This window comes from Hippoglossus hippoglossus, chromosome 13 (assembly GCF_009819705.1).
Source record: "Hippoglossus hippoglossus isolate fHipHip1 chromosome 13, fHipHip1.pri, whole genome shotgun sequence".
Taxonomy (NCBI): Eukaryota; Metazoa; Chordata; class Actinopteri; order Pleuronectiformes; family Pleuronectidae; genus Hippoglossus; species Hippoglossus hippoglossus.
This window is the reverse complement of record NC_047163.1, coordinates 1,851,175-1,867,320: the sequence shown is the minus strand read 5'-3', so window position 1 is coordinate 1,867,320 and position 16,146 is coordinate 1,851,175. Positions and strand designations below refer to the sequence as shown.

The window sequence follows — 16,146 nt, the reverse complement described above, 5'->3', positions numbered from 1 at the left end:
ATTTATTTAACTGTTGGACGGTTCAATTCAGTTTTATTAAGTGTGTTTAATATGTCAAATGTTCATCGATAAAGTAAATACAGCTGTTAATAAATAGTGCTGTAATGTAGATCAGATAATACGTAAATATTACTGAGGAACGTCTGGAAATAAAGTAAATAAAAGGTAGTTCATTTCAATATTTTCAAAATTAGATACAAAGGAAGTCTAAGTAATATTTTTTCGTAAAATGTGAGTACATTTTATACCTAGGGTGAAAATTGCCTGTAAAATCTATCTAAGTTATTCTGTAAAAATTACAAAGAATTTCTGTTTGCAAATTGTTACCGAGCTTTTTTTAAGTAAATGTCACTCCAGTTTCCATTTACCAAAGTAAAAGTAAAATATAAAGTGGAGCAGAAGAAAGGAGCAGGACATGTAAAAGCTGAAATCCTCTGTGTGTCTGCACCTCTCCCTTCAGCCTCTTGTACAGCCGCCGGGCGATCATGCCTCTGGTGTAGGCCTGGATGGTGATGACGGCCCACAGCCGGTGCCTGAACGCCCGGCGCACCAAGCAGCCCCGGCAGCGCCCCTGGAAGCCCGTGATCCGCTGACGGGCCACGTGATAGGACGCACACAGCTTCCTGGAGCGAACCAGAGCCTGCAGGCGAGAGAAGCCGGCTCGCATCTGAAGAGAGGGAAGGAAGAGTGTGAGTGAATGACTGCACCTCTGTGCTGCATCATGGATCACCATCATCCTGTCATGTTTGTGTGATGTGCGGATCCTCACAGCTCCATAGTTCTTCCTACAGTGATATCCTCTCCATGTTTTCTGGATGAACACGGCCGACTTCCTCATCTTCAGGAAGTTCGACCTGATGACGTGAGATTTGTCTGATCAGTGGTTAGGACAAGGACATGTGGACACAAAGACACAGACAGGTTTTCAGACCCACCTGTCCTTGAAGCCTCGAACCACCTTCTGGATGAGGATGACCTTGTCAGTGATGGCCTTGTCTCTCTCGATCTCCAGCAGCATGTCGTGATGATCCTACACAGACAGAGACAACTGATAAATAACACACACATTCTGCTGCTCTGCTTCACATAACTCCAGAACTCATCCCCTTTATTTAACTCTTATTATTATTTACATGAACTATAGCAAAAGGTTTTAATTCATCTACTGCTGCTCGCACTAATCCATGGATGTTGATCTGTTGCCTCTGACAAACATTTAATCATTTTGACTGTGAATTTTGAAAGTTTCCTTCTTGGGATAAATTAAGTTGAATGAAACTTAAAGTTCAGCATTTTCCCTGACAGGCTTTAATCTGGCAGCTTGTTAATGTGACGTATAAATGAACACAAACATCTGAGGCTCCATCTCCTCCTCTTGTGATCTGTCCATCTGACCTCTGACCTGACCACTTCCTGTTGGGGAAGTGTGGGCACTGCCCCACCTCCCCCCCCCCCTGCACTCTACCTCCTGTGCTGCTTCCTGTCCAGCTGAGCGATGAGGCCGGAGAGAGACGAGCCTAAAGCCTTCAAATATTTGTTCTGTGTTAAACTTTGAACTAAAGACAGATCAACAGCTGCAGTAAGATGTTATAAAGTGTTTGTTATCTGGAGGCCAAAATAACAACATGTTCAAACTCAATAGAGCTCATTTCTACACAGAGGCACAACAGGCCCCTCAAAGTTAATCAAGCTGCACCTAATTTCCACACAATGAGTAATTCTCTGGAAAATCAGGGAAATATTGAAAACATCCTATCTCACAATGTTGAAGAAATTAAAAATGAACTGTGTTCTTCCCTGACGCACATCCTTCCAAACAACCAACCAACAAACACCCGGGGGTGAAAACACAACCTCCCTGGTGGTGCTGAAGAAATAAAAAGCACAGACAGCTTCAGAACATGAAAACTAAGTTAAATGTCAAACATCGTCGTCCACATATGTGAAACTCCTCACGTCTGCTGTGTCACGTGTTGATTCACGATCACAATATGAACAGCGAGCTGCGGAAACACAACGTTTGTTCACAGTGTCCCAGAGAAAACAAAGTGCTGAGCTCGCTCTGGTTCTCATTCCACCTCAGGGGAAAGAAAGGACACGGTCACCATGGCAACAAGCTGACGGATGTGCCTTACCAGCGACCTCTGACCTTAGGATGACATCTGCCCTCACATGGCGGGAAACCGACACACACACACACACACACACACACACACCTACACATTCACACAAACATACAGACTTGTAGTGCATAGTCAAGGTTTTAAAGATTAGAAAAACACACACACACACAGACACACACACAGACCCACACACATACACACACACACACAGACGCACAGAGCTGGAAACCAAAACACAGTACTTCCTATCAGCAGAGATGTGAACTGGAAACAATCACAGCAGAGCTTCACTTATTCAAAACATATTATTTAAAGACTTTATTACTTTTATTGAGCAACTGAGACACGAGGGAAACCACATTAACTGTGAATGTTGTTTTTCATTCTTTCCTCTCTGATATTGCTAATAAGAGTTATTCTTCTGTGGGACAGGTTTTCGTTTCTGGTGCCCAAAGATCTTATTGTTTAACAGTGTTGTTCATGAGATTATAAGTAATAATTATAATAATGTAATGTCAAAGTACCTTGAGGAAGATCTTAGTCTTTCCCATCTGCCAGTCGTCGTCTCGGCCGAGCACCGCCACTGCGATCCTCTGACACGTTCCCCTCAGGTCCTCCTGATGGAGAGAGACACAACGAGAGGATGACACTGACAGGACTCACACACACACACACAAACTCACATACACACAGCACACACACACACACACACACACACACACACACACACACACACACACACACACACACACACACACACACACACACACACACACACACACACACACACACACACACCTGTGGTCACACTGTACCTGTTTATACGCCGGTTTGACTCCGGGCATGAGGACCCTGTAGCGATCGACAAATTCCACAAAGGTGTAGCGGATGGGATATCCTGCACGACGGATACGAATGGTCTCCATCATACCCGAGTACCTCAGCTGACGCACACACAGATCCCTGTCAAATAACTACACACACACACACACGCGCGCACGCACACACACACACACACACACACACACAGAGTCACAGGAGGCATTTGTACTTTTATTATAAGAAGTAATTACTACATGTACACAGGTAGGATTTTAAATGTGTTTTAAATATTCTCATATTGTTGCACTGATATTCTTTCTGAAGTAAAGGATCAAAGTACGACTTCGATCGCTGCTAACAAAGTGGTTTTACTCTCAATCCTTGGAAAGTGAAGCATTAGAGCGAACGCAGACACTCACCATGGATTTCTTGTATTCGTTGGGTTTGATGCAGCGAACGAAGAAAGGCTGACAGACGCTCAGAGTCCTCATCAGCAGCTCCAGAGATCTTTTAAACTGACTGCTCAGAGTGGGCGAGCGCTTCCTGGTCTCTGCTCCCTGCACACACACACACGCACGCACATGCACACATGCACACACACACACACACACACAGAGTAGAAAGTGTCAGGGTCAGAAACAATGAGGAACTCTCTTTTTCTCTTCCTGAGCCGTGACACTAAACGTTTTCCTCCGTCCTAAATATAAAGTCTTTGTCTTGCTGACGTCGCAGATTCAGACTTGCACGTGAATCAGAAGAACAGAAATAAAAACTGTGTCAAGACGATGGAACTTTATTATTAGTCCATTGATTGAATAGTCAATCAATTCACCAGCAGCTGCTTTTAAAGCAGAAATGTCGAGTATTCACTGATTCCAGCTTCTCAAATGTGAGCATTTATTATTTTTTGTTCATTTGAATACGTTAATAAACTAAATATATATTTGTGTTTCGCAGTATTGGTCAAACATAACAAATAAACTGGATAATCTCCTTGATTGTGAGAAACAATTATGAATATTTTACAGCCTAAATAATTGATTGATTTAGAAAATATAGACAGATTAATCAACAATAAAAATAACATCCAGTAATCACCTTACTTTAACATCTACAAATGAAGACGTCCATTAAATAATATCTGTTTTCTCATAGGAAGTATTAACATCATGATAATAATAAAGACAAAGTACCAGTAGAACCATGTAGAAATACTCATGTTCTACCTTTAAAATCCTTTTTATCAGCTACTTACACTAATTAACTCTAGAAACTTTATCTTAGTTTCAACAAACACTGGCAACAGGATGTACAGTTAGCCTAGCTTAGCACAAACACTGTTAATAGGTGGATCAGTTAGCTTGTATATATAGTATATAACAATATATAGGTAGAGGCTTTACGTAAAGCTCACTGGTTATTCTGTCTCCTCCTTTACTGGATATGATTTTACTTTTTCTATGTATTTTATTTGTATCTGTGATAAATATAAATCGTACTATTTGTGCTCATTGTGAACTGTGCATGTCTGTGTGTGTGTGTGTGTGTGTGTGTGTGTGTGTGTGTGTGTGTGTGTGTGTGTGTGTGTGTCTGTGTGTGTGTGTGTGTGTGTGTGTGTGTGTGTGTGTACATCATCCGTTACCATGGCGACATCAGCCTGGAAGATTTGTTTGATGAACTTGTTCTTGGACGAGTGAACCAGCTGGATGATGTCTCCGTATAAAGTGTCTCTGTTCTTTTCCAGGAAGCCTGCAGGACACACACACACACACAGACACACACACACACAGACAGACACACACACACAGTTGCGTTATGTGAACGTGAACCTCGCGATGTGTTTGAACACTGTGACGGTGGCGAGGAGCGACTGTTAACAAAGATGGCGGCTCCTACAGAGGAGAGTGTGACTGTGCTGCAGCATCAGTTCCATCAGGAGAACATTTCTTTATGGAAAGAAGAACAGAGAACAAGACTTTTCTCTGCAGGTGTTTCAGAAACAGTGAGACACGATGACGGACACACGGTTCATCCGATCGTCTGTTGATTAATGAAAGTATTTTTTGCCCTTTTCCAATCAGCGACCTACCGAACCTTCCCAGGAGAACCCTTTGATCCCTTCCTGGTGTGCATGACGTGACACTGACCTCTCGTTTCGTAGAAAACCACTCCTGCAAAGTGCTGGATTCCAAACTGAGTCTCGTAGTTGTTCTTTGGAGGGATGTAGTTTGCGTGGAGTTTGTGCTGAAAGTTCAGTTTGTTCAACATGGTGGTGTCGGTGCCCTGCAGGAGACACAACCACAGAAAACACATTCATGTGATTGTTCTTTGTTTAGAATCATCCAGCTGCTGGGCGTGTTCACTGAACCTTGGGGAACTTGCTCTCCTCGTCGATGAGCGAGATGATGTTCATGGGTTTGATGGCGATCATGTCCAGGGCGTCCTGGTTGTCGGTGAACTCGATGTGCTGCCAGTTGATGTTCTCCAGGTTGTACTCCTCCTGCTCCAGCTTGAAGACGTGACGCACGAAGAACTGCTGCAGGTTCTCGTTGGCAAAGTTGATGCAAAGCTGCTCGAAGCTGCAGGAGGAAGAAGAGAAGAGAAGAAGACTAAACTCCTGAGGTTCAGAGGAAGGTGAGAGGAAGACGTTTCAGTTTGACTTGAACTGAAAGAGAAGCAGCAGCTTTAGTACGACTTCAATTCTGGTTCCACAGAGTGACAGGAGGCGAAAAAGAAAAACAATCTGATGTCTGTCTGTCTGTCTGTCTGTCTGTCTGTGTGTGTGCGTGTGTCTGTGTGTGTGTGTGTGTGTGTGTGTGTGTGTGTGTGTGTGTCTGTGTGTGTGTGTGTGTGTTTTACCTGTTGACAGTAAAGTTCTCAAAGCCGAAGATGTCCAGGAGTCCGATGGAGCGTCTGATATATTTGGGCTGTGATGATGGAGGCTTGTAGATGGCGGCGTTGATCTTCTCCACAATCCACACAAACAAACGTCCGTAAATACCCTGCGCACACACAGACACACACGCACACACACACACGCACACACACACACGCACACACACACACGCACACACATACATGCAAGTCAATCACACCACAAAGGGTCAATAATGTGGAGATAAAACATTATTGTAAACAAAGATTTAAACATAGTTGTTTGTTTAGTTGGTTTTAAAGGACACACATTGTGTAAATGATTAACTAATCTGATTATTTTATCTATATCTCTCATATTTAAGGTCGTACATGATAATGTGTTGAGTTTCAGGCTTTAAACTGATGAGTTCATTGACAAATATTAATAATAATTAATTATTTGTTTCACCTTCACGAAAGCGTCTCGTACGTCCAGAGCTTGTTCTATACTGAGAGGTGTGGAGACGGTTTCTCCTCTGGTGATCAGAGTCCGACTGGTGATACAGTTCATCAGGTCCTTACTGTCCACCTGAAGACACACACACACGCACACACACACACACACACACACACACACACACACACACACACACACACACACACACACAGTATGAGGGGTATCTGGTACAGAAGGTTTGAGTCCATCCTTCATCCCACTGGTGCTCATATGGAAGAACCTGACAGTGACACACATTAACAGCTGGTGTGTGTGTGTGTGTGTGTGTGTGTGTGTGTGTGTGTGTGTGTGTGTGTGTGTGTGTGTGTGTGTGTGTGTGTGTGTGTGTGTGTGTGTGTGTGTGTGTGTTACCTCCAGCAGTGTAGCAGCAGTGGTGAGGTGAGGACATCGGACGACCTCGCAGGCGTCCAGGTTGTCGTACGTCCGAGCTGCAGGTCAAAGGTCAAACAGAGTGTAAACAAGAGGTTATTAAAAGGAGCAAAAGAAGAAAAAAACAACCTGAAGCTATAAAAGAGGGTGAGAACAAAAATGACAAGTTCCTCTAATCCCAGTAGAAGTTTTTCAGACAGATGTAGAAACAAGCAGCAGAAACTTTTTGACACTTTACCTTCATATCTGAGGTTTCCCATGTGTAAGATAGCAGCCAACAGTTTAGAAATCTCCCCGTTCTCTTTGTCTGTGAACATCAGAACCTGCAGAACAAAAGAAATGTGTCAGTGTGTGTGGTTTATATCAGTGTGTATTTAACATTAGTGTGTGTGGTTTGTATCAGTGTGTATTTAACATTAGTGTGTGTGGTTTGTATCAGTGTGTATTTAACATTAGTGTGTGTGGTTTGTATCAGTGTGTATTCTACGTCAGTGTGTGTGGTTTGTATCAGTGTGTGTGGTTTGTATCAGTGTGTATTTTACATCAGTGTGTGTGGTTTGTATCAGTGTGTATTAAACGTCAGTGTGTGGTTGTGTACCTTCATGGCCGAGCGGATGTTGGAGTATTCCTTCAAGTCGTCTCGACCGTCACACACTGTGCACTTTCCCTTCAGAGAACAGAAAACACAGAGTCGTCACTTTGACCTTTGACCTGTTCTCTCTCCGTGAGGTCGATGTAAAGATGAAGAGTTTGAAACTGAGATCCAAACATCTGAGGCCACTTTTCAAATGGTCTCAAGTTGCAGCTGCAGTGAAACGGATCAGTGACAGGAGCATCACTCACGGTGGTCAGGTAGGTGAAGTCTGTAGCTTTGCTCAGCCCCAGTTTCTTCTTCTCCTCTCCGGTCATTCCCCTCAACATGCAGTAGAAGATGTGGTAGTTCCTCTCGTCGAAGGCCTGCACAGTGAAAGGATTCAACCAACGACAAAAAGGGGAAAGGTGAATTAACAACTGATCCTCCATAGTGTGTGAAATAGTGTTATTTACAGTTTAGTATAATCATTTCTTCGGTAGATAAACACTATTTAAACTCGGCTTTCAGACCAAGACCCAGTGAATCCCTGGTTATCCCAGACGTGTGTAAACAGTTTGGTGTCGTACCTGTCGACACACTCTGGATTTCTCCAGCAGGTATTGTTCTATCTTGGCTCCTTCGATGGCTCCTCTCTTGTTGAAGTGGATGTCGATGTACTTTCCAAAACGAGAGGAGTTGTCATTGCGGATAGTTTTAGCATTTCCAAAAGCTGCAAGAGAGACAAGAGAAAGACACTGTGGTTACTTTTGACTATATATCACATTAAGATGACACACTAATGTATACTGTGTGTGTGTGTGTGTGTGTGTGTGTGTGTTCCTACCTTCTAGTATAGGGTTGGCCTCCAGGACCTGTTGTTCTATCCAGGAGTGTTGACCACTGATGGCTGCCAGGAACTGAAGGATCAGCTTGGTGCTTTCTGTCTTCCCTGCTCCAGACTCACCACTATCACACACACACACACAGACACACACACCAAAATACACAATAATACACGTGATATTTGTTGAGATGTTTCACTGTTAACCAAAGTTTTGGGACCAAGCTCTTTCCTACCTGATGATGCAGCACTGGTCGCGGTTGTTCCTCTGCATGTTGAAGTAACAGTTGTCGGCGATGGCAAAGATGTGAGGCGGCAACTCTCCAATCTTCTTGTTGGTGTAGAGGCGAATCTGGTCGGCGGTGTAGATGGGCAGCAGCTGATACGGGTTGACGGCCACCAGGATGGAGCCAGTGTATGTCTGCACACACAGGAAGGACAAACGTGTGAAGGCTAATTGTTTCTAACTTATTGCTGCTGATGTTAAACCTCAATTTTGAGCTAGTTTGAAGATTTCTATGCCAGTGATGTGTAAGGCTGGAGGGGGGGGGGGGGGGGGGGGGGGGGGGTAGATGACGTACTGGCCTCGGAGCTCAGATGTTGCAGGATGACAATGAGAAGGTATCAGAGTTCGCCACGGGAGAACAGACGGCCATGTTGAAGAGAAATCAACATGCACTCAGGCTGCAGAGATGAGCTTCGTCACTGCTGAGCCCGACTCACTCACATTCAGACACTTTTTACACTCGATAACATCCAGGATTTCTTTTCAGTTTCATGTTCATGAGACATTTAAAACGTGCAGAACACATGCAGGTTAAAGATTCAGCTAAATACTGAAGATCTCTGTTTTTGAGGCCATGCAGCTGGTGCATTAATAAATATGTGCTCTCAATACATCATGCATTATTTTCCAGGTGAGGTCGGATCTCTCTCCGGTCATGCTCGACGTCCAGGAGCTGACTTACCCTGCCACCACAGTTTGTCTTCACAGGAAACAGGAAGTAGGAAGTGAGGAAGGAGGAAGGAAGTGTGACATAAAGAGAGAAGTAAGAAGCAAGAGACTGAGACGAGAAAAGAAAAGCAGCCAAAGGTCGAAGTCTGAGAAAACTGGGTTCTTGAGAGAAGAGTGTCAGTGAAGGTCATTGAAGTTAAAGGTTTAAAAAGTTCAGATAGTCCTTAAGGGGTCAAGAAATATGTTTTTAATTAATATTTGTATCCTTAAATCCACCAGGTCATCGTGGATGTATTTATGCTGAATGATTTAAACATCATGATCTTTATCTTCATAAGAAACAGGTGTAAATGCAGAACCCAGTGCATTCTGGGTATATTAACACACTCACGTATATGAGCTTTTCTCTGTATCTGATGAGCAGGTTCCGCAGAATTCCAGCTTCGTTGAGGTCTCCGAGCCGGATCATGTCCTCCACCCCGTGGATGGAGGTCGGGTGCATTGGCTTAATGTTGGTGGCATTCTGGGGGGAGATCCAGTGCTCCTGAAGGGTTACAGAGGAAATCAATATGGGCACACTGGTTTGAGGACACTCTTTATCCAATACAGCAAATAAACACAAAGGTTTCTTTATTGGAAGAAACAGTCTGGATCTGGCTCCTATGATTATCTATCTTTAAAGCTTCATATTTTCACATACACTCATCAGTAAGTAGGCAGCATTATTTCTACAGATTATTATTTAGCCCTGTCCTTGTCTTGATGACTCTTCAGAGCTCTTCACAGTGCGTGTATGTGCTGCACTTTCTACCAGACACTGTGGCCCCGCTGTCAGGGGCACTTTGGGGCTCAAAGTCATTTGGGCATGCAGAATGGGGGAGACCGGGATCGCACCACCGTCCTTTTAGTTCAAGGACAACCCACTCTACCTCCTGAACCATGGCCGCGCTAAATGTCAGAGCCGAGGGCAACCAGCATGTCATCATGATATCCGCTGTCAGCTCTCTGGAGGAACACCAGAGAGACCTGCTGAATGTGGTCTCCACAAAGCTGGACTGTGTCCGAGCCATCGGGCCGGAACACGTGCAGAACATTGCTTTGTTTGGATCCAACTCATAATTATTGGACACATGCACGCCTGCCTGCTCTGGGAGCATCTGGGGCTGCGCTGACAGAACAACGCTCAGCTCCTGGACATTGGCAGCGTCGTTAGAACGTAGTTTATACAGTTATTTATGGAATGTTGTGTTTTTCAGTTACAGGTCAAATGTTTGATTACTTACATTTCCCTCATCGTCCAGCACCTGGATCTGTCCCGAGTCACAGAGTTTGACCACCGCACCGATCGGCACCTCAAACTCTCGACCGGTCTTCAAGTCCAACCAGACATAGTCGCCCTGGAGAAAAAGAAATCAAGGATTAAATCTAAGAAGCATGTCAGGATTAAAATCATTTGAAAAAGAAGAAGAATCATAGTTTTAAATCAGTGTCAGAATGACAACAATCAGCACCAGATGCAGAGAGGAACCGGCTACATGAAAGGTTTAAAATGTAATGTTTATTTTACGATCGGAGCCATGATTATAATCCATGTCACTGCATCGATACCAGGCTTAATGCAGTCTGGAGACGTGTGAACCTTTTTAACTGGAGTCTGTGAAATAAGGCCTCATACGCTGTGTTGACCTTTACCTCCTTTACTGTGTTTATTGGAGCATTAACACTCAGCAGGGTTCGTAAATCAATTCTGGCTTTTAAATAAATGGTGCAGTGTGAAAAGGGTGAAATGAACCCAGGATCATCAGACTCCTCCCGTCTGGACACGTCTGATGCGAACAGGGAGGACATCTAACAGCAGACAGTCGTTACGTAGAAGAGCAGAGGAAGGTTAGTGCCATTAAATGCATTTAACAATGGATGTAGACTCTGGCTCTGGAAAGTGAAGCGTCTGAAACATGTATTCTCTGAAATTACCAGTAGAGGGCACTGGTTTAAAAGAAGTCAGTTTCTATAGAAGTCTATGAGTCAATGACTCTAATCTTCACTTGATTTATGACTTCAGTCAACATTTTCCTAAGGAGCTGCACCCCCACTCCTCCGAATATGGTTACTTCTGGTTTCAGAAAACCAAGATGGCGCTGGTCAGAACAGCAGCTCACAAACCAGAAGTCTCCAAACTTATTCTGTAACAAGTTCATGATATGTCCTTAACTTTAACCAAATCAATCAAATATATAATTTGTATTATCCATATTCACAAATCACAATTTGCCGGATCGGGCTTAACAAGGTGCGACATCCTCTGTTCTCAACCCTCGACAAGAGCGAGGAAAAACTACGTGAGTCTAAACACACACACACACACACACACACACACACACAGACACACACACACACACACACACACACACACACACACACACACACACACACACACACACACACACACACACACACACATTAAACACAGTTTTCAGATACGTAATTATGATTTGTGACTGGTGTAATTATTTAAATACACAGTTATGTAATATGAGATAACAAAGCTCCTCATGCTCTCCCTCACACACACACACACACACACACACAGTATTTAACGTATGAAACACACACATGTTCTACGTCATGATAACCCACTGAGTACAGACATGTAATTGTGACTCATGAGACACACAGTGTGGCAGCGTACCGGCAGCAGTGTGCTCTGTTTGGTGGCAGTGTTCACGTTGCGTATCAGAGCCCATTTGGCCTGGTCCTGCTCATACAGCTCCACATAGTCCCGACGCCTGAACATCTTCACGTGCACAGAACGGACTCACACACGTTTTCCAGTCGTCACTCTGACATGAATCAAATATCCACAGCTACAGGTGGAAACATGTGTAATCTGATGTTTGTATTATTTCTTCTGTGTCGTCTTAATACACACGTGTGGACAGCTTCCAGTATCCATGTATAACATTAACTACGTCTCAGGTTAGTTCCTCGGGGAAGCCGGTGAATCTGTCAGTAAAAGCATTGAGATGCTCCAAATCTTCACGGTTCAGCGGCTTCACTTCATCACTTCAATTCCAGCAGATCAGTCACACGTCACCTGTTTCTCTTTCCTGGGTTCATCTAGAAGAAAGTGATCTTAAAACAGATCAGAACCGGTCTGATATCAGACATGTGACGTCTGACGGGTTCCCACAGAACAGCATCCTGCTCTGGGACCTTCTCCACGTTTCCTGTCCAGTCTGAACTGTCTGGAAAATGAAAAGTATCTGATCCAGCCTCCTGGTTCAGGTCAGTTTCTGTAGTAACAGTTCCTCCTTCTCTCTCTCTCTCTCTCTCTCTCTCTCTCTCTCTCTCTCTCTCTCTCTCTCTCTCTCTGTCTCTGTCTCTCTCTCTCTGTCTCTCTCTCTCTCTGTCTCTCTCTGTCTCTCTCTCTCTCTGTCTCTCTCTCTCTCTCTCTCTCTCTCTCTGTCTCTGTCTCTCTCTCTCTGTCTCTCTCTCTCTCTGTCTGTCTCTGTCTCTCTCTCTCTGTCTCTCTCTCTCTCTCTCTCTCTCTGTCTCTCTCTCTCCCTCTCTCTCTCTCTCTCTCTCTCTCTCTGTCTCTCTCTCTCTCTCTCTCCCTATCTCTCTCTCTCTCTCTCTCTCTCTCTCTCTCTGTCTCTCTCTCTCTCTCTCTCTCTCTCTCTCTCTCTCTCCCTCTCTCTCTCTCTCTCTCTCTCTCTCTCTCTCTCTCTCTCTCTCTCTCTGTCTCACTGTCCGTCACACTTTGTTAACACACAACCTCCCCTGTCGCCCATGGCAACAAGATGTCACTTCCTCGTCAGGTGTGTCCCAGGGGGTTGGATTTCTGTTTCTGATTTCTGTTATAGATAAATATCACTAGATATACGACTGATGCAGGTAATGCAGGATAAAGCATGTTTCCTATCTGAGGAACACAACGGGTATTATTATTAAAAGAAAATATAAAACAACAATTTAATACGATGAATCTTGGTTGAAAATGGTTCATCCTCTGTGGACCATGCACATGCAACAAGCCCTTAAAAGTACATAACAGACTGTCCACTGTTTTCAGTTCAAACTCGACTTGCTAGTGAGGACAGAGGACGGACCGACTGACTGACAGACTGTAAAGAAAGATGGACGACATGACAGCTCCCCAAAAGTGAAGCCAAAGCATCCTGATTGCCCCCTGGTGGCTGGCTGCAGTATAGATCATAAACCCGGCCTCCTCCATGTTAGCGTATGGGGCATAGACCAAACTTAAAAAGTCAAAGTTGATTTCTGATATCTGAGGTTGTTCTTCTCACACTCATGTACGTTCACGTGTTCATGTTTCTGATGAGTTTGGATTGAATTCGTTATTTGACGCATTGAAAACGTGGTGAAACTTCCTGATTGACAGCTGAGACTGACGGCGTGTGTCAGCAGGACCTGCTCGTGACTTCTGGTTGTGTGTGTGTGTGTGTGTGTGTGTGTGTGTGTGTGTGTGTGTGTGTGTGTGTGTGTGTGTGTGTGTGTGATAACTCGTTGTTTGAGTGTGTGTTGCATATTGTAGATGTCAGGTTAATTAAGTAAATTCTCCGTCTGGCAAACTGAGCCTGAACATTACACCACCACGCACCTGTCACCACACACACACACACACACACACACACACACACACACACACACACACACACACACACACACACACACACACACACACACACACACACACTGGCAAACTATCAGAAGCCACATGTTGAATAATTTAACACGGAGGATCTGTTTGGTGTCTGTCTTTTTCTCTCCTCTTTTCTTCTTGTGCTCACTCTTTCTTTTTCTTCATCTCTTTAACTTTTCATCCGATCATCCATCATCTAAGTTCCTCTTAACTCAGAGGAGAGTGACAACAAGACAACACTGCAGTCAAAGAGCATTTCTCACTGTTCATGTTGCCTGTTTCCTCCACATTACTCCACAGAAAACTAAAATACACTGTTCCTGTTATATGATGAATAAAAGGTATAAACATTCATATCTTCTGTGAGGTCAGAAGACAGAGTTCAGGAGGAGATAGTTCCTGATCTGCAGACTCCTGCTAATAAACAGTCCAACATATAAAACCCTTTCCAGTCCTGTTCAGCAGCCACAGTACAAACAACTAGAGGATCCCCTCAGAGAGCGCTCACCTCCGCCAACACTCCACTCCAGCCAGATTTTTATTTGGATCTCCAAATAGAACACACTCATGAATATCAGTGCCCTAAATATGTCTGATTCTTTTCATCAAGATCCATGAATTGTTCTGTGAAATGTTGAAAAACCAAACCTGGGCCCCTGACCCGGATTCAACTCATCCTTCCACCAAGTTTCATGGAAATCATCCTGTACTGAAAACTAAACAAAACAAACGACAAACAGACGAATACACAACCTCCTTGTGTGAGGTAATAATGTAGCTGAAGCTGATTAACGGAACCAAGCAGGGGGCAAGTGGCAAACCTTCCCAGTGCCTTGTTACTCTCCAGAGACCAGTCGTATGACAGGCAGCAGCCTACAGACTGCAGATGTGGAGGGAGAGCGAGCGCTGACTGACATCCCTCAGCTCAAAGGACCGGGTCACACCAAACAGAGCCAAGGTGAAAGTAGGTCAAACCTCCAAAACGCTCAGAGACCCTGTGGCGAGACTCCACAGATCATGGACCGCGTCCTCTGTCTGTGCCACTGGGTCCATTCACTCCCTAAAGGAGACAAACAACGCCGCCCTAGAATGGATACGGCACTGGTGTGATAAGATATTACCCATAATGCAGTTCTGCAATGTATGAAATTTCCACAAAGTGAATGAGCAGCGTCTAAGCCTCTAAAGCATGTGTGTAAGTCCACTGTCAGGTACTTGTTCTCATGTTGTAGAGATCAACACACACAGGAGGAGATCTGCTCATCACCTGTGAGCTGGAATCTGTTGAGGTGAGAGACGAGTGAGACTTCGATCTCCATCAGTCTCACGAGCAGCAGAAAGTTGAGTTCACTGTGTTTTCAGAGGCTTTTTACAGACGTCATTTAAAGATCAATGAATCCCTTCAGGCTAAATAACCAGACACCAAGGGCAGATGCAGACGGTCGTGGGGGAATTCATGTTCATGACCCACAAATCCAGCCAATAGGGAGGTTCGTTTTCAGCCCCATGGAGTGACACGGTTTGAGGAGAACACAGAAGTCCTCTCTTCATCTTTATATCACAACACTGGTCATGAACTCAACTGTTAAATCTGCTTTTTAAATTGTTAAAGTAAATTATCCATCTGAGGGCCACCAGGGGCTGGTAGTGTTTGTAGATACATTATAAATTATATGTCTATGTTATGTCGTCCATTCAAAAGCTGCCATTTTCTAGTAATAACTTCAGCATCCAAGCAGCAAAGATTTAAATAGAAACCATCGAATAAACTCTGATGTGTGGACCTCGGACTTCATGACGCTCAACATTTGAATGCATGATTTTTGCTGAACATCTAATAAACAGGACAGATTCAGCACGGCTGCTCACTGAGCACCAACGGGCCTGAGACATCGGGGTGGTGTGTGTTAGCGCTGATGTCATGTCCACGCAGCCTGTGGTGGACGGGTGTGTGTCCTCATCGTCTCTCTGGTCAGGTTAATAATTCAGGCCAGACATGAGCCAAGGATTCACTTACGGCAGCGAGTGTCACTCCTGTGTGAAGAGGTAACAAACTGCTCAGAGGACAGATGGTTTAAAGTTAAACCCGACCACGACACGTCAGCTCCATCTCTGTCATCTCTGTAAACCCTGAAACTTAACATCAAAGTAATGTGCTGTTTGTAAGTTGATGTGTTAGAAAGCAGTTGACTTAGAAAGAATGTGTGTTGATGTGTGTTTGAGTTATTAAAGCTCAACAGCGTCGTTCTGTAAGTAAAGAAAATAGTTTTTTGAATAAAGAATTTGATTATCAGCCATAATGTTGTAATCATCTGAGTTAGACTCGATGTTATATTCTCCTGTAGAAGCCACAATGAAGCCGTATGATAACAACTGTGTCAAGAGAAGTACTACAACCACGAGAATCATGTCGGCTACGTAAACGT

General features: G+C 44.1%; 1 protein-coding gene across 4 annotated transcripts in view; it reads right to left on the bottom strand.

Annotated features, from left to right (window-relative positions):
* Positions 1-16,146, bottom strand: part of myo7aa (myosin VIIAa) — a 31,727-nt gene that overhangs the window by 11,060 nt on the left and 4,521 nt on the right. For 2 of the 4 annotated variants that reach the window (XM_034605038.1, XM_034605036.1), the window contains exons 2-22: positions 10,341-10,454; positions 9,449-9,601; positions 9,071-9,088; positions 8,339-8,523; positions 8,106-8,227; positions 7,849-7,991; positions 7,531-7,644; positions 7,286-7,354; positions 6,926-7,010; positions 6,670-6,746; positions 6,271-6,390; positions 5,805-5,947; positions 5,314-5,524; positions 5,093-5,228; positions 4,588-4,694; positions 3,365-3,502; positions 2,939-3,097; positions 2,648-2,740; positions 936-1,030; positions 770-854; positions 449-667 (exon numbers count right to left, since the gene is read on the bottom strand). In XM_034605038.1, coding sequence (XP_034460929.1) covers positions 449-667; positions 770-854; positions 936-1,030; positions 2,648-2,740; positions 2,939-3,097; positions 3,365-3,502; positions 4,588-4,694; positions 5,093-5,228; positions 5,314-5,524; positions 5,805-5,947; positions 6,271-6,390; positions 6,670-6,746; positions 6,926-7,010; positions 7,286-7,354; positions 7,531-7,644; positions 7,849-7,991; positions 8,106-8,227; positions 8,339-8,523; positions 9,071-9,088; positions 9,449-9,601; positions 10,341-10,454 — 2,586 coding nt within the window. Of the gene's footprint in view, positions 1-448; positions 668-769; positions 855-935; positions 1,031-2,647; positions 2,741-2,938; positions 3,098-3,364; positions 3,503-4,587; positions 4,695-5,092; positions 5,229-5,313; positions 5,525-5,804; positions 5,948-6,270; positions 6,391-6,669; positions 6,747-6,925; positions 7,011-7,285; positions 7,355-7,530; positions 7,645-7,848; positions 7,992-8,105; positions 8,228-8,338; positions 8,524-9,070; positions 9,089-9,448; positions 9,602-10,340; positions 10,455-11,746; positions 11,913-16,146 lie in introns of those variants that run through there. The other 2 variants (XM_034605035.1, XM_034605037.1) reach the window with 2 other exon arrangements.